General features: G+C 39.5%; 3 protein-coding genes across 4 annotated transcripts; 2 read left to right on the top strand and 1 right to left on the bottom strand.

The window, feature by feature from the left end:
• Positions 1-296: 296 nt before the first annotated feature.
• LOC112574462 (sterile alpha motif domain-containing protein 9-like) lies at positions 297-10,623 on the bottom strand. Of its 2 annotated transcripts, none has more exons than XM_025255554.1 (5): positions 10,433-10,623; positions 8,755-9,067; positions 3,398-7,992; positions 2,792-2,877; positions 297-2,581 (listed from the first exon to the last, which is right to left on the bottom strand). In XM_025255554.1, exons 2-4 carry the CDS (start codon positions 9,059-9,061, stop codon positions 2,794-2,796), a joined length of 4,986 nt encoding a protein of 1,661 aa, XP_025111339.1. In that variant the 5' UTR covers positions 9,062-9,067; positions 10,433-10,623; the 3' UTR covers positions 297-2,581; positions 2,792-2,793. The 2 variants fall into 2 exon arrangements, with proteins under 2 accessions (XP_025111339.1, XP_025111338.1); XM_025255553.1 differs by having other exon boundaries at positions 8,755-9,071.
• Positions 10,114-17,502, top strand: LOC112573782. Its single transcript, XM_025254381.1, has 3 exons — positions 10,114-10,170; positions 14,834-15,026; positions 15,659-17,502. The coding sequence occupies exons 1-3, from the start codon at positions 10,114-10,116 to the stop codon at positions 16,138-16,140; spliced, it is 732 nt and encodes a 243-aa protein (XP_025110166.1). The 3' UTR covers positions 16,141-17,502.
• LOC112573783 (sterile alpha motif domain-containing protein 9-like) lies at positions 16,991-24,420 on the top strand. The gene is made up of 4 exons (XM_025254382.1): positions 16,991-17,338; positions 17,500-20,403; positions 20,729-20,868; positions 21,598-24,420. The coding sequence occupies exons 1-3, from the start codon at positions 16,991-16,993 to the stop codon at positions 20,798-20,800; spliced, it is 3,324 nt and encodes a 1,107-aa protein (XP_025110167.1). The 3' UTR covers positions 20,801-20,868; positions 21,598-24,420.
• Positions 24,421-24,549: the final 129 nt, after the last annotated feature.

Genomic DNA, 24,549 nt, shown 5'->3' on the forward strand with positions numbered 1-24,549 from the left:
CTGTGAGTTGACCCTTCTGGTTCAGATTATTACCTCAATGAACTGACTGTAAGAGGGAGTCCTTGTTATATTTGTCATATCTCTTAAGAGGTTATTAGAAAGGTGGAACAATTTTAAAGGATTTAAAATATTTGAACACCTTTTGAAAAAGTCAGATATATACATATATTCAATAAAGAGTCAAAAAGGGATACAAATTAAAGAAAAATGCAAAACTAGGAACTCGTGTACAGTACAGGTACGTTTTCCATACCCATCGCAAAATGTATTCATATAGTATTCAGTCCTAAATTGTGTTTTTTTACCTGTTAGTGAAACGCGTTTATTTACCATGATCTTCACATGAAAAACATGCAGTGAACCTCCGGTACTCACGAGTGCATTACAGTAAGTGTCAACGTCTGCTGATGTGCTACCCTAAGGATAAGCAGTACTAACAATGGTTGTGTATGGGACGATGTTTCCGCTTGCAAAGCCTGGGCCGAAGCACCGAGAACTGTGATTCGATCTTCCATGAAAATGTCTTAAAACTGTTCAACTACATTTCGAAGCAAAACTTTTTCCTCGAAGATTCCAAGCAGAAGTGGACTTACTGCCGACCGCATCGGCTGTGCAGATGGCATCCGCATGAGTGACTACAGGAGTATGCAATGGTCTCTTTGTTTTGAGACTAGTGCCCGTGATTATTGCTGTCTGTGTTTTGTTTTTTGTGAGGCGCTTTTAGCCTGGCTTTGATGGGGAGTAAAGCACTCTCTTAATCAACTTTATTTATATTTTGCTGTGCTTTGTGTCTACATGTTTCTGTAGGTTCATTTGATGCCTAATCTACAAAGGTGTACTCGCGCACCTATATGCACGTAAAGCGCTTTGAGTCCGGCTGATGCTGGAAAAAAGGCACTACATAATATAAATGTGCTTATATATATATAGTAGTAGAAGTAGAAATGAGCTATAGTACCTACTGTAGTTGGTCGAGATCATTACAAAAACAGCGAAGTGGGAGCTGTGATGTCCTTGCACAGTCGATAGCTTAACCGTAAAGGATTAATCCTAAACCTCCCCTAAAAATTAGGTATTAGACAAAGTTTAGTTAGTACCACTTTCTATTGTTATTTTCTCAGAAGACTTTAGGTTTAATTAACTTTTGCCTGGGTTAGTATTGTCTGGAAATTAAGAACATTTGCTTTTTTCAGTTAATCAGTTGGGATTGAGAAGAAAATGAGTAAATTAATGAGTGCAAACAATACAATAAAGCAGTAATATTTATATATATTGTTATAAAACATGAAAAACTGTAAGCATGCAGAATCGCTATAACCAACTGAATCGCTAGAACCAACATAAAAACATGCAGAATTCCTTCAAATACCAAACGTAAAGCAACATGTCCTCAAACCCACTGAAACGAAATAAAAAGCTAAAAATATCAGGTTAACATTTAGCATATACATAATTTGATGATATTAACCTATTTGCTGGAAGCGTTAAAGGTACAATTTCATAATGCAAACAATTTATGTCTATAGAAGGAAATTTCAGTGTAGTGTTTAACATAACTCTTTACAGTATAAGGTTTTAAAAAAAGAGCCAAGCACAGTATACAAAGCAACTCAATGTACGAACGATCCTTTAAACAGGTGACATTTTTGCTGTCAGGTACTTTAACATATACCGACTTGAGTTGTAGCACCTTCAACGCCTGTTCAGAAATGTAACAGACCTCGTTACAAAAGCGTTTTGTGATCTGTTCTAGAGTACAGAGACACTGTATAGAAGGCGCAAGCTCGTAATATACAACAAATATATAACTCTAACCATGATAATCTTCCTGGTTTTCTCAATTATTCGTCTATGCCTACGACACTCAGTTGCTCCGACCACTTAACTACATTTATTGTTCTCTCCAAGATAATCGTACTCCTGACAAACGTCCAGACCAGCAGGTCATGGAGGTTGTCGGAATAGATTCTGTGCAACAGCTATTTTAAAAATATAAGAATTAACTTGCGGCTCCAATATATTTAGATAACATACAAATAACATATGTGATTACTAAAGTTTTTTTAAGAAGCAGTTTCATAAAATGAATTTTTCAGTTACCTAAAAAACTCAGTGGAAACAAATATTATCCTAATCATACAGAATAAATGAGTTTATAATATTTTTGTCAAATCGTGTAAACGTAACAGGTTTCATAAATGCAGTAATAGTCTCCAATAAAACGTTAACAGATTTGCTGCTAGCATTCTTTTAGTTTCCCTAGCAAGAGTCTGGGAGGATGTACACGGTCTGCATCGGGTTGACATAGTTCGCCACTCATTGCAGGCTTCATTGATGTCAGAGGTGAAAAACAAGAGCAAACTTTTTTTTCATGACGAAACAGCATCTGTCTATATGAATCCCTAATTCCAAGACGCCTAGAAATCTTTAACTGATTGAATTGTCCGAGAATCACGTGCAGGAATCGTGTCCGTGAAGTTTAGCAGTCTGGTATTTTCAAGAAAAAAGCGACAGCCGTTTCGTTGCGGATTCCAAAAGCTTGAAGAAGACCGGCTCCAGAGTCCAGACAATGGTGGTATTGCTAGGAAGCCAGCAAAACAAGCAAAAAATGTCACGAATATATATTTTCAACTGAAAAACAATTTCGTTGGAATAAAAGCAAACTGAGTTTTTGCCACTGACACGAGATAATACAAGTGAAAGATGAGTTTGTATACGATGGAGGTTACTCTGAGAAAATAATTGTGTTCTGAGGGCAGAATTACAAGTTTGTTGGAAGGATGTTATTTACCATCACCAGGCGGGATTGTTGACTACCATCGAATGGCGTCGCTCGTGCAGACACTTAAGTCGACTTTCCAAAGCTTCTCTTTGGCTCTGAAACAAGTTAAACGATAAATATTCCCTCTTCCTACTGCGGATCCTCGTAAAACAAACGCAGCGTACAAAGCCAAACATGTGATTTCTGAAGCAAATCGATTAATAGCTTAAGTGTATATAAATAATACAGCATATAAAAACTAAGTATGTGTATGCACCTGTGATTTATGTAAGAATAAGGGTCAGAAACATCACGTGACACAGGTTTATCCTTCGTTTAAATGTTTTTATATGCTTTGATTTATTTCATTACACACGCAAAAATACATTAAAGGTCTAGAAGAAGAAAGAATGAATGAGTGATGCATAAAATTAGTTTTTAATATATAAGCTTTTACAAACCGACCAGTGAAATGTGTCTGTGTGAGGGGGGATGGGGGTGGTGGTGAGTGAGTTAGAGATATATATAAAGATAAAAATGTGTGTGAATATGGATATTATATTTTTAAAAATATCTGTAAAAATACCCCTTAGAGGGTGATAGATTAATAAAAGAATTGGTAAGTTGGTATCTTACTTGGTCTTTTGTCTCCTTTTGGAACGATTCCGTAGAATTAAGCTGTCTGACAACTTCTTCTATTTCCTGATCAACCTGCAATAGCTGATCGGGTAAAAATGACCGAGAGGTTTTTGGCAAGACGGCAGTTCTTTGGTGGAAAGGGAGAGGTCTGGGCAATTCTAAGTCGATGTCACAGGCAACTGGTCCTCCAAGTCCAAAGCCAAGTACGAAAAATACTCTTTTTCTGACTAAACTTTGTCTCGTCTCCTTTTTAAAGAGAGCAACATTAAGGTCTGCTTTGTTCCCTTCCGAGGTTGTGATTGTGACTGTTATGCTCATCCCATTTCTATCAAGCCGTCCTGAAAATCTTTTCAGATTGTCAACAGCCTTCGGTGACTTCACAAGTTTTGCGAGGTTAAACCTTCTTTGATTCCCTGCCCACTGGTACAATTGTTCTTTGCAGACGATGCTTCTTTCTGCTGGGTGCTTAGTGAGGAAATATAGAGGTGTATTCTTCTTTTGACCTTCTAATTTAGCATACTTTTTCTGGAAGAATTCTTTGGCCTGCTGTGCTGTCTTACTCAACATATCAATTTCAGCTTGATGTTGTAAATTCTGACGGTTCTCTGTGGGCCAATGAAAGAGAAGGAGATAGAGGAAGGGATCAAGGTCAATATATCGCTGATGCTGCTGATGTTGCCTTTTAGATATCAGTTCCTTAGACCACTTTAACAAATCAGTAAAGGGAATGTCGGTAGGGAGCACAGTACCTTCGTGACTACAGAGGCACAGGTAAGAGGCCAAAGCCATGTTAAGATCAAACGCATTGGTCGTACTTTCTTGCAGATTTGTTGACGCAAGAGTCAGAATTTTCTGGACATTTTCTTCGTTTTGTCTTTCAGAGTACAGTTGCGTGACGCTATACAAAGAATGACCCCCAAGCGTACGAACAGCTGTGCGTCGTCTTTCTGGATTCATGCCCATGGGGTCGCTATCAAAATGCTCATTTTCACTGAAGAGGTTACTCAGAATCGTTCTGTAACGACCAAGATGACTCTCGCTCAGAAAGATTTTACTCAGGGAATTGCTGAGCAGGTATTCCGAGTACAGAGCTCCTGCATCTTCAACACTTCTCAGGCAGTCTGTAAAACAACGTTGCAGAGATTTAAGCCAGGGGATGCATGTTTTGTCAGAAACCAGCTCTTCAGGAACGAAACTGTCATCATTAAAAAAATTTTGAAACGTTGCCTCAGACCGGAAGACAGCAGAATGTTTCATGATTTTTAAGAGAGCCGTAATGACATCCATTTGACCAAAGTAGCCTGCCATGTTTGGAGGTACAGAGCGTTCGTTTTTACTCATCTCCACAACCTGTTGGAAAACTTTAAACCCTTTCTCTGCGCACTTGACAGCCTTATCAACCATCAACTGATCAACTGTACTGTGACTCTGCTCACACTCATCTCTCATCTCATGGAGCTGAAACTTAAAGACTTGTCCCCGAGTATCCCATAAGAAGGAATTTAGCCACCTTTGCTTAACTGCTGTTTCCGCCCATTTTTCAGCTTCGTCCCAGTTCTTACAGGAGATGTAAAACCGAGCAAGTTGTTGAGCAAGAATGGGGTCCTCAGAGTGTTCATAAACCATGATCATACACTGGGTAGCCTGTGTGAACCTCTTGGCGTCAAACAGCATCTGTATAAACGGTGAGAACTTGGACCGAACCCTGCTGTCTGTCCATTCTCTTTTCTTCATGATTTCATTCAGGATTTCTAGCAGCTTTTTCTGTGCAAAGTCAATTGCTCTCCGAAAGACGGTGCTGTTTATGAATTCTTCCATGAGCTCACCATGACAATATCTTTCATTTGCACCTATATCCAAGATGTACTTGCATAGCAACTTACAACTGATTCTGAGTCTTTTGTACTGGCCTTTGTTATCTGTGACGGACGTGTAGGTAAGGAGAGGCGAACTTTTCAAGTCATTTTCCCAGTTTCGACGGTGCATTAGTTTATCAAAGCAGGGCACTGGAATTCCCCGAAAGGAAACATCATACATATTTAAAAGTGCGGTATATTTCACGGCGACTCTCACTTTTTCATCGTTCGTTGCCTCCAGGATCGTCTTCACTGTCCTTCTAATGTAATCTTCGTTGAAATCCTCCTTCATGATGTTAAGTCCAAGCAAGCTGTCTGGATTTACTCTATCTTTGTTATTTTTGTATTGTTCCTGAAGTTCAGCGTATTTGTCCAGAAAGAACTGCCGTTCTGAAAAACTCAGTTTTTGGTTCAGAAAAATATTTCTCACCTCAGGTTCGGATGGTAGCATCATGCGTTGTGTGCAAACAAGAAAGACGCAGACAATGTTTTGTATTGACCTTGCGTCGCATTCCTCCTCCAGATCTCTTTGAAGACTGTTGACATTCTCGTCATCCTCATTATCCAACATCACAAGAACTGGTTTTATGTGGTGGTCCGGATTTTCTCCGTGTTCATACAGTTTGAGGATTTGCCTTGCAGTTTCTCTTGCGATTTGTTTAATCCTGCAGCATTTGTATTCGGCCTTTAAATCCCACAATACGTTCATTGCAACTGTTGTGCCTCCAGCACCAGCTTGGTGATAGACAGCAACACGTCCAACGTTTGCATTGTCTGGGGCATCTTCACCTTTCAGCATTTCTCTAACATTTTTTAGAAGAAAGTTGTATACATTTCTAGGACAGACATGTGTTTTAAAATAAAAATTCAACCAAGATGCTGAATTTCCTTTGAAAAACTGTTCTTCAGCTTCCTTACTCAGTCGGCTTAAATCAATTTCAGCAGCTTCTAAATGACTGCATTGTTTTGCACTGACAATGTCCAGGTCACAGAGCTGCTGCTGTAGTTTTTTAGATACTTCTTCGTGTACACCGGTTGAAGTATTTACTAAACATATATCTTCTTTCAAATTTTCCGACCTGAGAAGTTGAGCGATGGCCTTGTTTACATCGGTAAACAAAAAATCACAAATGCATCTGTTTTTATCAACTCGCACATTTCTCCCCTGCACGCCTTTAATCCAAGCATATGCAAGCTTTTTGGACTGAGAGATCATAACCCACTGGTTTTTGAAACGCAAAAGAAGTTCTTCAGATGCATCAATGAAAACGTCATCATCTGAGGTCACTAGGATAAGGACAACAGCCCGATCCTCTGGAATGCTCTGTTGTAAAAATCTGACAGTTTCTTTGTAGCCTCCGCTCTTTTCTTCTTTCCACTGAAGGACATCAAAACCCCGGTCATTTTCTGCTTCAAGTCCATTGCAAAATATCCAAGAATTGTGTCTAGACTCCATCATTTTGTCAAACGTTTCTTGTGGACTTCTTTGGTTTGGCTGCTCCCCAGACAAAGAGTCATTAAGAAAATCGTCTGTTGTCTTCAAGAGATAGACTTTCTCTTCCTTGTGTTCTGCATAGTAGTACAGACCTTTTTTGTCACTGCTGGGATCAAAATCGAGGACACACCTGAATTCTAATTTGAACAAGAACTGGAAAGATTGAGAAAACTCTGGGTCCTCAATATTTATCTTTGTTGTGGCAAGTATTCGGTAAAAGTTACCGTCCAGCATGTTTTCCCCTCCAAACATGTATTGTCCTAGTTTTGCAACTAAGCTGGGCAGCTCTCTGCGTTCTGATTGTTTTTCTTGCTGTTGTCTGTCTTTTGAAAGCTGTACTTTCTCAGTAGAGAATTTCTCAACCTGTCTAACATCTTGCGATTTTGGAACTCCTCCGCTTAGTCGATACAAAATAAGTTCTGAACTGCTCGCATCCAGTTTTGACTTCACGAAGAAAGCATGATCTTGCTTAATCCAGTCACTTCTTGGCTCAATGTCTACTTCACACACAAAACGATCTTCGTCATCAACGCCTACAACAGGAACGAACACTGGTGGCTTGATGCATTTTTGAACAATTTCAATCATTTCTTCAGAAAATCGTCTCATTATTGAGAGCCTCACGGCATCCTCGCATTCCTTTTTGTCTAGAACAACCCCCAGAACCTCTCCATACGCGTAGCTCTCGCAAGCTACGTCTCCTATTCCAAAGTAGATGATGCCATTTGTTCTATCATTCAAACATGCCGACCCAAATATAGTGACTTCATCAGCAATGTGTTCATAGGCAAGACTGTCGTATGTACATGGGAGAAACTTACGGACTGGATGTATTAAGTTGCCAGCACGCTCTTCATGCTTGTTCAAAATTCTCCCCACGTGGTAAAATTCAGAAATGTCTGGAACACATCCAAATCCTCTTGCATACTCGGTTCTTTGGCGAGCTTGCCATTCAGAAGCAGGGGACTCCTGAAACGTATCATGGCATTCTCCGTGTAGGCACTGATCTCTTGCATGTAGAATCTTTTTCCTGGGGCCAAACTTAAGATCAGGGCAAAGTTTTTCAAGCTCAGAATCGGTGAGGTTTTCAAACACTTCTCCATCTACTTCTTGATCTCTAAAGATGTCTAGAACTGAGGAGGAAATGTTTCTTTCCTTTAAAATAGGCTTTAGCCATTCTTCTAGTTCTTCAACAGAAAATTTGCCCAAACATTTTGCTGTTGTCTGCTGCTGTGTTTGTCCTGCACAACAAAAATACCTAACTTTGGTATAAAGATACATGAAGCACCACAAACAAAAAGCAGTTTGTATAACTAACAAGATCTATAAATAAATTTAAGGTTCATATACATGAAAAATCTCAGAAGAATGCATTTTCACTCTTATGAATTGACAATAAAATTGCTACAATCGCAACTGTTCAATTGCACAATTTTAAGCCAACGGGATTATTAAACAGTCTGATGAAAAAATACTGAATTATTCATGGGGTCCGGAAAGAACAGACCCAATACGAACTTGAAAGAGGCGATATGAAATGTTTTCGATAAAGCACGGAATACGACACGGAAAGCCAAGGGCGTGAAGGTCCAACAGAATATCTTTTTCCCAGGTAGGGTCGTATGCTTTCTCCAAAAAAGGAATTTTCTAGTAAAATAGTGTAACTCAGCGGTTCTCAACCTTTTACTTGTGACGCCCCCCTGACGAACAAAGGTAGGTCCGCGCGCCCCCCTTAGCCAGCAATGTAAGCTAATTTCACTAATACTGGTATAAGAAACTTTAAAAAAATTACCACCTTCGTGACCCCCTTGTAAGCACGTCCCCCCCCCCCCCAGGGAGGCGCGCCCCACAGGTTGAGAACCTCTGGTGTAACTTATTCTCTGCGTTCTATAAAAGCTTGATTTTTTTTTTTTAACCTTCGAAAAGATTTTTTTTACACGAAAGATTTGAATGTGTAGCAATTACAATTTTACAGTCGATAAATATTTTAAATATCAACAAACCTTGTCCTTTCCTTTGTCCTTTTTTATGAAGTCGTTCTGGTGATTGTAGCAACTCTGCAAGCGCAGGCTGAAACGAGTTCAGTGCATCCTTAAAATGAGCGTACGCTTCGTCATCTTTTGTTTGAAGTATATCCAGAAAAATTTTGTTTTTCTCTTGATTAATTTTTTCCACTGAAATCCGGTTCTTGTCGAGATCTGTGAGGACACCCTTGCTGTACAGTCGGTCAACAATTCCATTATCAAGATCAAGCTCTACAACGAGCCTCTCCCAGCATGCCTTAATTTTATTCCACTCTTCCTGCCTCATAGCAACCTAGCTGCAACGAAAAAATTGTTTAAATATTCATTATCATTATCAACAGATTATTTCGAAACTTTTGTTTTTGATGTATCTCAATAGGCTTCTCACAACTGTGGCGGCGTTACTGAGAACAAGTCATTGATTTTTCCCTTTAAGGGTGTCGACATGGTGGCCGTTCTTTGATGGTCTGATAGTCTAGGTAAGCGGCTCTAGTTACACTTGCTCAATATATGCTAGAAGGATGCATTGAGTATGTGACAGTAAATAGTGAATACACTCATTTTTGTGTCACAGTGGTCTGCCAGTCCTTGTGACTATTTTTTTTTTCAGGTGCACGGTTGATTGACTGCCCATATCTCAAAATGGAATTGGTTTACAAACTTTTCTTCTCATACTTCATCGTCAAATGATGAACTTCAAGTATGTTAAACATAAAAAGTCACACTTGTTGCGGCTGGTGGCAGTACTAATTTTTACAGAGTAAGAGAAATACGTGTTAGGCTGGTCACTCCTATTGAACAGAGGTGAACGAGGCTCGGGTACGATCCATTGTTCACAAGGAAGTGGGGCGAGAAATTGTGTGACGTTAATAAACTGCCTTTAATGAACAAGGTGATAGGGATATTTTAGCTCTCTTTCTCTTTTTTTTTTCTTCCTTTTTTTTCTTTTTTTTTTTTTTTTCTTTTTGCATCGGTTAAAATGTGTCCGACGGGTTAGCTGTTAGCAAGTGACAGAAGCGGAGTGACGTCACAGTATCTGCATCCGGGTGCGCCATCTTTTGTGAGACTGTCGACTGTCAAAAGCTATGCCCGGTTGGTTTCTGAGAATTATTGTCTGTCCACTTAGCGATTTGTAAACAGGAAGAAAATCGATGCTGACGTTGTGCTGTGCAAGTGCACGTGAGCGCAGGGGACTTAATAAAAAAAAAAAAACTCGCAGCAGTTAACGCTGTCACTTCACGGCTCTTTTCAATGTACAACTAGAAGCCACTGACTCAGGTGCGAGAACTGCTGTAGGGTTCGGGACGCCATCTTTAAGCTCGGGTTTCTGATCACTACATGTTCAAGTATGACAGTCCAGTAAAGAAACCTAATTCCGGCATCAATGAACACCATGTAAGAAAGTATATTTGGGACAATACAACTATATTAAATACAAGAACTTACCTTTCGGTTCGACAAAGTACAACAGTTACCTTTTCTATCAATCATTAACCTATGACTCAGATGACTGACGAGCGGTCCTGCGCTACAAGTGTTTCTCATCCATATACGTGTACCAACATTTCTGAAACGCTTAAACGGTATTTAGCGTTCGTTTAAAAACACTTTCCAGAATCATCACAGGGCTAAGCGGAATACAATAAAGCTCGCTTACCTTTAACTCGGCAAAGAAATAGCAATGGCTGATCGATTCGGTGCTGAGATGATCCTGATGTTATTGCTCCACACCTATGGTCCGATTGCCAGTGCGGGAGCGACGCCTTCGAATAAATGACGCGGGAGGTTGTCCCCTATGATTTTACGTGCCTCGTACACAGGACACCGCCGGATAATCTGTATAATTACATGTACAGTGGAACCTCGGTTAGCGAACGCCTCGGATAGCGAATTTTTCGGTTAACGAACAAAAATTTCGCTAAAAATTTGTCTCGGATAGCGAACAAAATTTCGGATAACGAACAAAAATTTCGTTAAAAATTTGTCTCCGATAGCGAACAAAATTTCGGATAACGAACAGCCATGTGAACCACACGTGACCGACCAGCATGTCATCATTCGCGCTCGAGACACAGTTACGATCAGTCGTTCCTTACCTGTGCGCATCCTTCTTATTTAGTGATTGTTGTGCTTTATTTTAATAAGATAATCCTCAATCATGGCTCCAAAAAAGATTAAGAGCAATTAATAGTAGTGAGGTAATGACAAGGACGCGGCCAACAAATGAATTGAAAAAGGAAATGATTTCAAAGTATGAAGGTGGCATGCGTCTGTCGGATATGTGATGTCGTATTACCGAAGAGTTTTACAAAAAAAGGCAGAAGAAGCAGACACTGGACAAGTTTTTTTCTTCAACCTCAAAGCTACAGAAAAGGGAAATCTCCCCGATTTTACAATGTCACGTGTGCTCATGGAGAGGGGATTCAAAGCAGTAATTCCACCCATTCCTCCCCACACCTGTTTCCAACCACGCCGTCAAAACGGCAAGTTTTCTGTTTAAATGCTTTCGTTAATGTTTGTATGTTTATTTAACTCCATTTACAGTCAAATCTCCCTACTATGCCACCCCTCTACTATGCCACTCTCGGTATTATGCCACTTTTGCTCGGTCCCGACTATAAATTCAATGTAAAAAAAAATTTACTATGCCACCCCTACTCTCCCTACTATGCCACTTTTTTTGTGACTGTTAAAAGACACAAGTTGTAAAATTCCGCGCAGTGCTCGATTATTATACTGTACGGTAGTGTGGGACATCGCATTTAGGTGGATGGAACATAGCACGCACACAGGGAGGGTGGAGGCTGGCAATGTGGGGGGGGGTGGTCGCTAGCCGGGTGACAGTCACGTGACAGAGGGAAGGTGTGAGGGAGTCGACTAGCGACAGGATTCAGGTGCGCGGATGTGGTTGGGAGGGGTGGAGGATGAAGAGAGTGGGGAGAATGAGAGGAGACAGCTAGCGAAGCCGACGATTCTTGAGAGCTTTGGACCAGACCTGGGCAAAGGCCTCCTGTCTCTGACCGGCCCGCCCGCCAGTATATATACTATATATACAGTATTGGGTAAAACTGAGTTAACTATATTAGTCCCGCCCTCTAAAACCATCCCAAGTCTCATGCGGCCCCTTAATTGCCCACCCCTGCTTTGGACTGACGGGTAACTTGAACAAATAAAGCCGTTTTTACGAACACTCTCTACTATGCCACTCTCGCTACTATGCCACTTTTGCTCGGTCCCGGTAGGTGGTATAGTAGGGAGATTTGACTGTATATTGCATTATAACTGTTCTCATTAAAACAAATACCTATATAGCCTGTAACTTTCAAATAGCGAGTCAACAGGGGCTGGGAACCAATTAAATCTATTTCCTTTATTTCTTATGGAAAAAATTGTTTCGGATAACGAACATTTCGGTTAACGAACAGCTTTCCAGAACGGATTAAGTTCGTTAACCGAGGTTCCACTGTACTATACATCTGGCGGTACGTAAATTCGGTGCGCGCACAACGCGGAAGCTTGTGTCACGTGAGTTTATGAGACTTAATATACACGAGACTGGGTTCATTTCTTGATAAAATACGCCAACAAAGTTTGACAGCATAAATGGGGTTAGTCAACATTATATGTTATAACACTTAAATGGTAAAAAAATAAGCGATTTGTGTAATATAACTGTGACTAACCCTGCATATGAAAAAACACAAACTTGTTGAAATCGATCACAGAACCCTCCAACAGAGGAGAGCGGTAATGCTATAGCAACTAGCATTAACAATAAGAGTTGCGGGTCGTGACACTTTTTTGTTTTACGAATTTAACAAGACTAGCGCAATATAAATAATAGGACAACCCCAACAAATTGTCACCTAGCAATGGAGGGTTCCCCCGTCCCTTAATCTGTGTCTGTACTGGTGCTGTTATCTGGGTCATGAAAACCCAAGAAAGATCTTGGTGCTGCAGAGAATTCTATTGATGTGATATTGATCTTTGGGTAAAGTAAACATGGAGGGGAGCAGTCAAAGGTTTATGACTGGCTGGCTTGTGCAGATACTCATTTTCATGTCAAATTCTTCCTGCACCATTATGTGGTCGATAAATCAATTCTTCTCTTCTTCTCCTCCTTCTTCTCCCTTTTCTTCAGGCTTCATTGTCTGCTCCCCGAGACTTCCAATAATATATATATTAACTCGCGTAATTAAATGGGTTCTACGGTGTTTTCTATTGTGACACGATTAAAAATACTGAACTGTGACTGAAGCGAAACTGAAAGTAAACATTTCTTGCTAAGAGCTCTAATGACACAATCAGAACCAGATAATGGTTTCCAAGTACAAATGAACGACAATCGTCAACATGAAAGTTTAGTTTAGATCGGTGGGAAATGTTCGGTGATCGGCATCAAAATAGAAACAAGATGTCATATCATTTTTTTCCCGCTGTGATCTGGGATAATAATTCAGTGTGGTATTACAAGTTGTGCGAATACACCAGTACCGTTTGAATCAAAGATTGTTTGCTAACGAGAGCGGTAGATGGCTGTCTACAGGTGGGAACTGTAAAGGTCAACAGTCCGTCTTTCCACAAGTGTTGTAGCTGTAGTTGCGAACCACGGAAGTAAGTTCATTTTTTCGTTGTTTTTTTCCCTTTAACCTTTAACAACTACATATTCCTATTTCTTCTGTTCACATTCAGTATTTAAGTTGTACAGACTATGGACAAAGGATAGTATTGTCGAACATTGGAAATTGTAATCATGTCTTTGGTAAAACATAGTCATGTATGGGGTGAACAGCTAATAACCTGGATTCATACTCGCAAATAAACTTATGAAGATAACAACGATCACTTCATTTTTCTTTCAATACCAAGATGTTGATGATTTTTAATATATTTGCTGGAGAGCTCTATTCTTCTTACTCTCTTTCTCTCTCTTGCGCACTCACGCACACCTACCAGCCGTGAAACGCAACACATTTTTCTCACCGATCTTTATTATTTCTTATGATTCTCAGGGTCTGACTCATTAATCAGATTAAGTAATGGTGGTTATTGTCCACAAAAAGTCCAAAATAAAGAGAAAGTACATATGTACATATTCCTGGAGACTGCCTTGCTAAACAAAAATTAACTCTTCCTGGAACGAAAACGTTTTATCTGATCAAGCAAGCAGAGTTTAAAATGGCTCTCATTGTCAGCTCTCTATAAAGGCTTCAATCTTTCCTCAAAAAGATCCATTATACAAATATAAACTGCAGAAGTTTATTAAATCCGAAAAGCCTTTTGTACATGATCTCCATTACCTCTCAAATGGTGTTACTTCCCTTGCGACACTCAGCTCATTAACACATTAACGACTCAGTCTACTCATCCGCTGACGACAGCAACCAGCGAAAAACCTTCACCAGTTCAACATTCTGTCTACGTGCTGGAAGGATCTATCATCACCATCAGTTCATTATTTGTTTATTATTTCCAATTTTGTCAAGAGATTTTGATTCATTATTCTTGGAGTTTGTGTAGCTTCGTACAATTTCCATATCCTTGTGTGCTTTTAAATTTTACTTGGAAAGAATTTAAGACTTTGTTTCCTGATAGGCTCCTAACGGAAACTGTCTGATGGGGAATGACGTCATTAGCACGTGCCCGAAGCTCTCCCACTGGCTTCAACCTTCAATCGTATCAACATTTTAAATTCATGTCAATCCCATTGTGTATTTCTAAAATAATAAGTAGAAATTATTTTGAACCAAACTAATGACTGCTAACGTCTGTTTATTGACCAGCATCTTTGAGTATAATCTCATATTTGGGATGGCACTTAACAGTTGGAACAGCAGGACCCAGTGAGATGGAATTTTTACATTAAAAATAGTTTTCAAGAGATTGATATCGAAACAAAAGGCAACGTTTAACAGAGATTCTTCATTGTTGCAGGTAACCATGAGGCCAGAAGAGTGGAAGAAAATCAGGTCCTGCTGGGAAAGACTCGTTGAAGAGCTGGACCTTCAGCACGGTATGATTGACCGCCTGTACGCCAATGGTGTTCTTTCAGACCTAGACAAGGGCAAGCTCTCACTGGAAAAAATTGACAGAGAAAAAAATCCAAGCTTTTTTGGAAATACTCAAGAAGAAGCCTGATACAGCCTATGTTCGATTCACAGAAGCATTAAAGAGGTATCAACCGGATCTTCTCCAGATTCTACAGCCTCCAGGACGACCTCAGTCTAAGAGGGGATGTTGGGATGGACAAGGTTTGTTATTGTTCTGTTACTGGATTATTGATTCGTTGCTTCAAACTGCTGACTGAATTTTTTTTTTCTCACTGTCACTGTGCATGTTGACACAGTGGAAGAGGTAAACTGTAGATTTGCTAACTTAAGCTACAATGTGAGCAATAAATCAAATCTCTCACGAAGAAGAGTTAAAACAACCCAGAAAAAAGGCAACAAAAAGTAGACATGTTTGAAGTATAAATAATTAAAACTATTTAGATTTCCTGTCTTTTCCTTCCATGTCACAAATTATGTGGAAATTATGTCTTTACTTACAGAAATAACAAAAAAGTTGAATATAACTTCTTTCAGTCAGTAGGCAGTGGTGAAGTCCAGTCGTTTGATTGCAAATGTCGTGTAGTTATTGTTGTGTTAGTGGCAGTTTAATTTATCAAAATATGCACTCTACAAAACACATACTCAAAGTCTACAGCAATCCAAATCTTTTTTCTGCCTCATTTTCAAAATGCCAGCTCAGACTCTTGTACCAAGAGTTGCAAGAAACAGGCTATTTTACCAATCATTTTCGTGCGAATTGGTGTAATAAGTTACTTATCTGGTGTAATATATTTTATGCTTGGTGTAATATGGTTTATATTTTACATTTGCAGCATCAGCGGCATCGACAGCACCACAGGAATTCTTGAGAAATTTGACGGTTGCAGACCTGCAAAAACGGCTTCGGCCAGCTTTAGAACAAGAACATCTTGATGACAGTGTAATTGGAAGCATACTGGATGCTCTAGAGAAAGCAGGGATAGATGGAGAGGTTTTTTTAGAAATGACTGGAGAAGACTTCAAGGAAAATTTTCCTGAACTTATATTTGGTCACAGGAAGAAACTAATAATTATAAGAGACCACTTTCTGAAAGACCAAGATCCTTATAAGTTGCAAGAAAATACTGATACTGAAGTAAAGAAAATTAAGCCATGCCTCCAAAGAACTGAATATGTTCGTGAATTTGGGCAGGAACCCACAACATTTCACAACTATCAAAAAGGAAAATATTTGAACAAGCATGAAGAACGTGCTGGAAATTTGATCAATCCAGTTCGTCAGTTTTTCCCATGTAGCTTCAGAATCCACTGCTGACATTTGTGAGTACATTGCAGACAGAGTCACAGAATTTGCTGCAGCTTGTCTTAATGACAGAACAAATGGAACAATCTACTTTGGCATTGGAGATACAGATTGTACCCATTTTGGTTATGGAGAAGTATTGGGAATAGTTGTTGATAAGAAGGATTGTGAAGATGCTGTTAGATTGTCAACCACAAGAAGATTTTGTCCTGAGCTAAGAGAAACAGCACTGCATTGTATTAAACCACCAATTATAATCGACGTGACAGATACCGACCATGTCAGCGATGACCCTCTGGTTGTCTGTGAGGTGGATGTTGAGCCTACAAGTGACTGGGTGAAGGATCATGCCTTCTTTATAAGCTCTCTTTCCTCATCAGCAACGGTTACATCAGAGAATACAAGTGAACATGATCTTCTACTGTACCGACTCAGTGCTGGAATTCCGACAAAGCAAGACTCAAAGCAAATAGAACAATTTTCTGGAGAGAAGTTGCAGCTGACCGAGGACAGACGCCGGCAGGAAAAGTCGTCCACAAGCGCTTGCCGTGAAAATTTGATTGAGACACTTCAAGATTACATGTGTGGTGGAGGAGACAAACTCGAGGGGAATTTTTACCGAATACTTGCCACTCCATCCATGAATGTGTCTCACCCTGACTTCTCTCAAAATTTTCAGTTTATTTTCAACATGGACTGGAGATGCATCCTCGACTTTGATCCAGTTAGTGATAAGGATGGCTTGTATAGTTATGCTGAAAAAGAGAAAGAGCAAGTCTACAACAAGAAGACAACAAAAAATGTTATTCAATCCAGTGACGATCCCCAAGAAGAAAGGACATGCGAACAGTTTCAAGATCTGATGGAATCTCCACACAAACAGTGGATACTTTGCAACGGCTGTGCTTCAGATGGAGAAGAGGGGCTTCAGGTCATTGAGTGGAAGCAAAGAAGGAGCGAGGGATATCGGGAGGTCGTTCGACTGTTAAAGAAAAGCATCCCAAAAGGCCGTGGTGTCATTCTCATTCTTGTTACATCCCACGATGACGTGTTCATCGAAGCATCTGAAGAGCTGTTGCTAAAATTTAAGAACCAGTGGCTCATGATTGCTGAATCCAAAAGATTTGCTGATGCTTGGGTTGAAGGCCTTAAGAAAAGGAACATGAATATAGACGAAAACAGATGCATCTATAAATTTTCGTTCTTTGAGGTAAATAAGGCAGTCATTCAGTTGTTGGGATCTCCAGTACTCAGTGATGGTCAGTGTGTAGTAGCAACCACATCAGGAGTACAAACAGAACTGGGCAATAAAGTAAAGCAGGAGCTTTGCGATTTGGATGTCGTCAGTGCTGAGCAATGCAAGGAGGCTGAAAGTCTTCTGTGAATAAGGTCTGTGACCTGAGTTTGAAAACCGAGGAAAATTTCTACAAAGGTAACAGTGCCACCTGGTGGAACTTCTACTTCCAAGGTCATGTGTGCCGACGAGAAAGATATGAACGCCTTCTTGCATATACTAGGGAAGAACTGAAGAATGAATATGCCGTCGATCATCAAAATTTCAGGAATGTTGAAATCTACCATCACCCAGGTGCAGGAGGAACTACAGTTGCCATGAATGTTCTTTGGGATCTGAAGTCGGCGTACAAATGTTGTCGGGTCAAAAGAATCACCAAAGAAACTGCACGACAGATCTTTCAGCTATACGAACTCGGGGAGAGTCAGCGTGTTTATAGAAGCCCTGTGCTTGTAATGCTGGACAATGAAGATGAGGAAAAGGTTGGCAGTCTCAAGAAGTTTATTGATGAAGAATGTGACAGAAGGGGATTAAATACAGTTGTGTGTGTCTTTTTGTCATGCCTTCGGAGGATGAATTTGTCTGAGGAGCATGAGAGGACAAATGTAGTCCTAACTCAGAAACTTAGCCAGCGTGAGGTCCAGTTCTTTCTGGACAAGTATGAAACACTTAAACAGAAATTCACTGACAGTAAAGGCGGGACTAATCCCGATAGCCTCCTTGGACTCAATATTATGAAGGAAAATTTCAATGAAGATTACATAGAAAGGACAGTGAAAATGCTGCTTGAAGAGTTTCAGGAAGGAAAAGAGAAGACGGTCTTGAAGTATGTCGCACTGCTAAACCATTATGATCTTTCATTCCAAGGTATTCCACTCTCCTGCTTTGATCCCCTCATGGTCCATGATTCTCCCAAAGTTTGGGATGTGCATATGCCAGCCTATCCTCTGTTGACTTTTACTTACAACATGCACCTATCTGGAAGAACAAAGTGTCTTCGGATCAGCTGCCATCTTCTTTGCAAATATATATTAGACATCAGTTTGGACAATGGACAGTCTCATGGTGACTTGATGGAGGAGTTTCTCTGGGGTCCTATCATCCAGAGGTCTAAACGTGATGTTGCATATCGGGAGCTTCTTCGTATTGTGAACGAAATTATGAAAAAGAGATGCTGGGCTGATGACAAGACAAGGTCAAAATTCTCTCCTTTCATACAGAGCCTGATTGCTGAAGACAAGTACGAAAGTGCTGCCAAATGCATGGAGCTCGTCTTTGAACATACAGATGACCCCATGCTTGCCCAACAGATGGCTCGCTTTTTCAGCAGCTGTAACAATTGGGATAATGCAGTAAAATGGGCTGATAAAGCCATCGAAAAATTGCCACAGAATTGCTACCTGCTGGACACCAAAGGACAAATTTCAAAGTCCCGTCTTTCTGAGCTACTGAAGGAATGTGAAAGAAATAGAGGCTCAGCCAACCCTGAGATACTACAGGAGGCTGTAAGATATGCACAGCAAGGTCTTTCTGATTTCAGTGACGAACAAAGAGTGTGTTGTAAGGAAACTTTTGTTGCACCCAATATGGCAGGTTGCTTTGGCCAGATGGATATAATTATGCTTCTTGTAAAGATCTTAAAATGCTGCTGTGTCTTTCAGTCAGCATCAGCACTACAAAGATTCTTTTCAGACAGGGAGTTCATTCCAGAAAATCTAAAAATAATCAGAGAACATGTACTATGGTTGAAATCCATCCAAGAGCATGCCATTCAAGCCTTAAGATCAGCAGAAGATGGCGTGGAACTGTATTCAGGAAATGAGTATGGGCATTCTGCACATTCAATATTTCTAAGTGAAGGTAATCTTGATCGTTACAGAAATCTTCTGAAAAATCTTTTTGATGAAGATGATTTGCTTAAGATGGATGTACAGAAAATGAATCCTGGACAAAGGAGGAGATTGGTTTGTAAACTTGGGGGATATTCATTATTCAGCATAATGAAAATATACAGAGAACGGAATGGTAGAAAAAATGTTTTCTTCATAAACAAACTCATGACCTTAAATTTAGAACGTTCAAACTGGAACAGATTTGATTTGAGCATGGCTCTTGCCTCTGCCATTTGTCTGTGTAGCGATATTGGCGACCCATCTGAACAAAAACCCTATCTCAGCTCTGTCCTAAAGTGGTCAGCAGAATTATGCAGAATAAAAGAACAGCAGGAATACATAGACCTTGATCCTTTTGTGTACTTTCTTGTTTTCTATTGGCCATCTCCAAGCAGAACGCTTCTTGATTGTCATCCACAAAAGCTTTATAGAATGATGAAACAGGCAGATGATGCATTTAAAAAGAAACTGCAGCAAGTCCCTGGATGTAGAAAGAGAAACCTGCCACTATTCTTTCTCACTAAACTCCCTGCAGATAATAGTATTGTATCCCGAGAAAGGCTGGCAGCCTTGGCAGGCACAGACTTCAGGGGAGTCCACAGAGTAAATAGGCTGTTGAAGTCGCCACAAGCATTGAATCTACTGGAAAGATTTTCTGGGGTACTAGACAACACTGGCTGGAACGTGAAAGTCATGCTGGAAGATAGGCAAGGGAAGAAGATGGACTTAAACATTCCTGTTTTCACAAGAGAGAATAAACAGAGGATGATTGTGTCTTTTGTTCTTGGCTTTGGCCCTGGAGGACCGATTGCATGTGACATTGATTCCAGCCCTCCACATCAATGTGATGATCAACAGGACCATTATACCACACATCCTTTTGGTCCAAGACAGTTTTACCCAGAGTCTCCTCGATCACATCCATGTGATGATCAACAGGACCATTATACCACACATCCTTTTGGTCCAAGACAGTTTTACCCAGAGTCTCCTCGATCAGTAGAAGCCTATGACATTGATAAGATAATGCAAGAAATTTGGGAAGTAAGGGCTATCATTGCAAGCAGATCATCACTTACAAGAGAAGAGGCAAGTTTGATCACAATGTTAGTTATAGCTTCTCGTGTTTAGTTTTCTTCTTGTTGCGTATTCTTTTTTAGATTCAACACAGCCATCTCCCAACATTTTCTTGCCAAAACCGTTCCTGTCACTATTACTTTAAGTTTTGGGCTAATTTACCTAGCACACTATGTTCCAACTGAAGAAGTTTTACAGGATGATTTTTGAAACTTTGTATGATGTGGCTTCTTTGTTTCCATGATTATCCAGTTTATTTAGCCATTACTGGATAATATTTGTATATTAGCAATACTTGGGGACTATATTGATAATTGCCTTCGGCATCTAATTGCAGCGCAACAGAGTCAGGAATTTGCCAGCCTTGGAAAGAATCATACAAAGGCACCGTGGCAGCATCAGATACTAAAAGCATGCAGAATCAACAGTGAATGGGCAACCCACTCAGTGATACAACAGACATTTATTCTTTTCTATTACAGTCAAATCTCGCTACTATGCCACCTACCGGGACCGAGCAAAAGTGGCATAGTAGAGAGAGTGGCATAGTAGAGAGGGTTCGTAAAAACGGCTTTATTTGCTCAAGTTACCCGTCAGTCCAAAGCAGGGGTGGGCAATTAAGGGGCCGCATGAGAAATTGGGATGGTTTTAGAGGGCCGGACTAATATAGTTAACTCAGTTTTACCTAATACTGTATGTATAGTATATATACTGGCGGGAGGGCCGGTCAGAGACAGGAGGCCTTTGCCCAGGTCTGGTCCAAAGCTCTCAAGAATCGTCGGCTTCGCTAGCTGTCTCCTCTCATTCTCCCCCTCGCCTCTTCATCCTCCACCCCTCCCAACCACATCCGCGCACCTGCATCCTGTCGCTAGTCGACCCCCTCACACCTTCCCTCTGTCACGTGGCTGTCACCCGGCCAGCGACCACCCCCCACATTGCCAGCCTCCACCCTCCCTGTGTGCGTGCTATGTTCCATCCCACCTAACTGCGATGTCCCACACAACCATACAGTATAATAATCGAGCACTGCGCGGAATTTCACAACTTGTGTCTTTTAACAGTCACAAAAAAAGTGGCATAGTAGAGAGAGTAGGGGTGGCATAGTAAATTTTTTTTTACATTGAATTTATAGTCGGGACCGAGCAAAAGTGGCATAATACCGAGAGTGGCATAGTAGAGGGGTGGCATAGTAGGGAGATTTGACTGTAACGAATTGTGATGCAGTATGCATGACCATTCTTTACTTTTCTTCATTTATCTGGTGTAATAAAAGTTTGATGGATCTTGAACAATTCATCTTGCTGAAAACATCATGTCAATTTCTTTCAAAAATGTATTTTTAGCATAATTTTTTATGACATAAAATATAGGCATTATAATATAAATCCAGAAAAAATGTCTGTTCTTCCAGAATGTATTATTTTTTATTTGTATTTCAACTTAGTGCTCTGCACCATAATCTTTACTTAGGAAAGGCTGCCAACAGAAGACAGAGGTTAATTAGGCTGAAATGAACACCATAATAAAGATTGTTTGACTATGATGTCAAAGCATAAAGCTGTGATACTTTTTGACCATAAGAATTTCTTGTATATGTGACAGAACATTTTCTAGCACTCTCTTATGATGAAACTTCTATTGGGTCTCATTGTGACTCAGTAAGGCATGGTAGGTGATACCCAGTTCAAAGGTCACAGAATGAAGCACAGCCAAAGCTTAACTTTAAATTTTTTGCTTTTAAGCTAGTAATGGCCAAGATTGGTTGACTTTATTTTAAGGTTACATGACTAACATGAGCTGCAGATTCCTCATTTTAAAAATTCTATACGTGTGTTATTCTTTTGTTTTACTGCAACAGATGTTATATAAACCCTTTGCATCTTCACAATTATAATTTTTTTTTGAGGTGGTGGAGGGGGCATGGATTGTGGGGATATTGACATCAGTTTCTTCATTTGCTGATGTACCATGATATCGTACAAGCAGTGTGCATGCATAAGCACATGGAGGTGCACTCTCTTTCTCTGTCAATGTTATTTCACATTCAGATTTTTTTCCTCCCCTTTAATGTCCAGTATTCAAAATAAGATAACCACCAGTTTCATATTTATTTAAAAAGTATTAATTTTGTGAGAAATTTTAAAATACTAATTGTAGACTTCTTGCTTCCATCATTTTTCTATACTACACCTCTCCGATAGGTAAGTAGGTGAATGGTGCGTGTATAAAGAGAACTGAAACATGATGCATTAAAAAGCAGAAAATTGTGTGTGTGCATGTTAAAATTCAATTTATAAACTTTGTTATCTGGTTGCAAAAGTATCTGTTTACATGTATATACTTTCTGTTAGCTGTGCTGCTTAACATGCAATTGCTCAATACAAAGAATATAGCTAATTCCTGGACAAGATTTACCAATTTATGCTGTTTTCTTTTATTGTTTTTCCCTTCTTAAGTTATCGCTCGGACCCTAAAATAAAGGCAGCTAATTCTTTTTTCTTCTCTCCATTCCCTTAAAACTTGTGGTTAAGCATCAACGATCCATGCATACAGACTTGTATTCTCAAACATTTGCAGTCATTTTTACTGCATCAAATTTTATTTTCTGCTATCAGGTGTATTTCAAAGTTTAATTTAACCTGTTATCTTACTACCTGCCTTCTTGTCTTTTCATTGGGGAGATGGGGTTCTTGGGTGCATGGAGGAAGGGCTAAAGGGGGTGAGGGATAGAAGAGGTCTGGTAAATGTGTAGGCAGGGGAGGTGCTGTAGATGGTGCCCTCTTACATTTGTTGCTACCTACCTAGTGTTGGGTCCAGGTGGCCTCCAAAGTCCATCCTGTTTGCATTCAATTCAGGTTGCCAGATCACTGTTGCAATTCCTATTTTCTAGCAAGGGTTTATTTTGGTTTGTTTTTTTATCAATCTGTATTATGATATAGATACACTCCTGTATTTTTTATTTTACTTACCTACATTAATACTAATATGCTTTCATTAATACTAGAAGTGTTTGAAAGGAGCCTCATATACATATATTGGAGATAAATGGCTAGCTGTTTTCTAGCAGTATTTTTATTTCATTTATGGTCATTCATTAATATTATCTTTAAAGAGTTTTTAAATATTTACTTTTTAGATAATATATATGTTGTTAAGTATATGCTCTTTAGTTTGTTTATACGAATCTACCAAAGACATGATTATGTTTGTTTGGTGAGGTGAGGCAGCTGTATATGTTAAATATCAGTTTATATTTAAGATCATCCTGAGTTTTTCTCTTTCTTGCGTGTTTTCATTACATTCTAATAGCATGTGTGATGTGCTGAGTCAATCATCACATGTTTCTATAATAGGATCTTTATACATAGCAACACATTTTCCATTATATCTCATTGTGGATATTTGATTTGTACACTGTATAGCCTTGTTAGGTTGGTAATCTATCAATTTCCTCATTCCTTTACCATCATTTTTTCCCCCTCATTTTCTGGACTATATGGTCATGCTAGTAGCTGCAGCTGACAGGCAATCAGACACCCTAGTGAAGGTCTAACCTCTGTGATTAATTTTTTCGTTTTTGCATTATTTCCACCATGTGCAGCTGTGTGCCATGTTACTCACATTGTTTACTCACATAGTTACATTTTTCTAATGTACATTGAAAAATGTACTTTTTTTTCCCTCGGATATCCATCTTGCACATGATCGAATCAATACCCCTTCTTTAATGAGTAAGTTTTGTTTTAGTCATTTTCAAGTTAATTCATTTCTGTCTCGTTTAATGTTTTAATCTTCCAGCAACAAAATTTTTATAACAATCTTTCTCTTTCCTGATTCCTTTTATTCGTCTGACTTGCAGATGACATCATTTTCATTAACAGAGTATCTAACATGAAATAAGAGAATGCATGTGGTGCAAGAAAATGGAGATGAAAGGGATTAGTAAATACACGATTGTCTGTTCAATGTTTTACGTAAATATGTGCAGGTTTATTTACTTTTCGAAATAAAAAATATATTTTTGCACAATTCTATTTCTGATTTTATTTCAAGCACGATTCTAAATTTAAACTTCAAGACGAAAAACGACTCTCAAAAGATCAGACATGGTCTTTAAAATTATAAAAATTGCGTCGAGGTGGATTTACAGGAAGAACA

This window comes from Pomacea canaliculata, linkage group LG10 (assembly GCF_003073045.1).
Source record: "Pomacea canaliculata isolate SZHN2017 linkage group LG10, ASM307304v1, whole genome shotgun sequence".
Classification (NCBI taxonomy): domain Eukaryota; kingdom Metazoa; phylum Mollusca; class Gastropoda; order Architaenioglossa; family Ampullariidae; genus Pomacea; species Pomacea canaliculata.

Bases quoted from the DNA above. Each gene is read 5' to 3' on its own strand.
- LOC112574462 (XM_025255554.1), bottom strand. From the start codon at position 9,061: ATGAGGCAGGAAGAGTGGAATAAAATTAAGGCATGCTGGGAGAGGCTC. The intron at 7,993-8,754 runs GTTTGTTGATAT...TTTGTTGTGCAG, and splicing joins AGGACAAAGGAAAGGACAAG to GACAAACACAGCAGCAGACA. The intron at 2,878-3,397 runs GTAAGATACCAA...AACTTGTTTCAG, and splicing joins AAAAGGAGACAAAAGACCAA to AGCCAAAGAGAAGCTTTGGA.
- LOC112573782 (XM_025254381.1), top strand. From the start codon at position 10,114: ATGTTCAAGTATGACAGTCCAGTAAAGAAACCTAATTCCGGCATCAAT. The intron at 10,171-14,833 runs GTAAGAAAGTAT...TTTCAGACCTAG, and splicing joins CCGGCATCAATGAACACCAT to ACAAGGGCAAGCTCTCACTG. The intron at 15,027-15,658 runs GTTTGTTATTGT...TTACATTTGCAG, and splicing joins GGGATGTTGGGATGGACAAG to CATCAGCGGCATCGACAGCA.
- LOC112573783 (XM_025254382.1), top strand. From the start codon at position 16,991: ATGGAATCTCCACACAAACAGTGGATACTTTGCAACGGCTGTGCTTCA. The intron at 17,339-17,499 runs GTAAATAAGGCA...CAAGGAGGCTGA, and splicing joins ATAAATTTTCGTTCTTTGAG to AAGTCTTCTGTGAATAAGGT. The intron at 20,404-20,728 runs GCAAGTTTGATC...ATCTAATTGCAG, and splicing joins CATCACTTACAAGAGAAGAG to CGCAACAGAGTCAGGAATTT.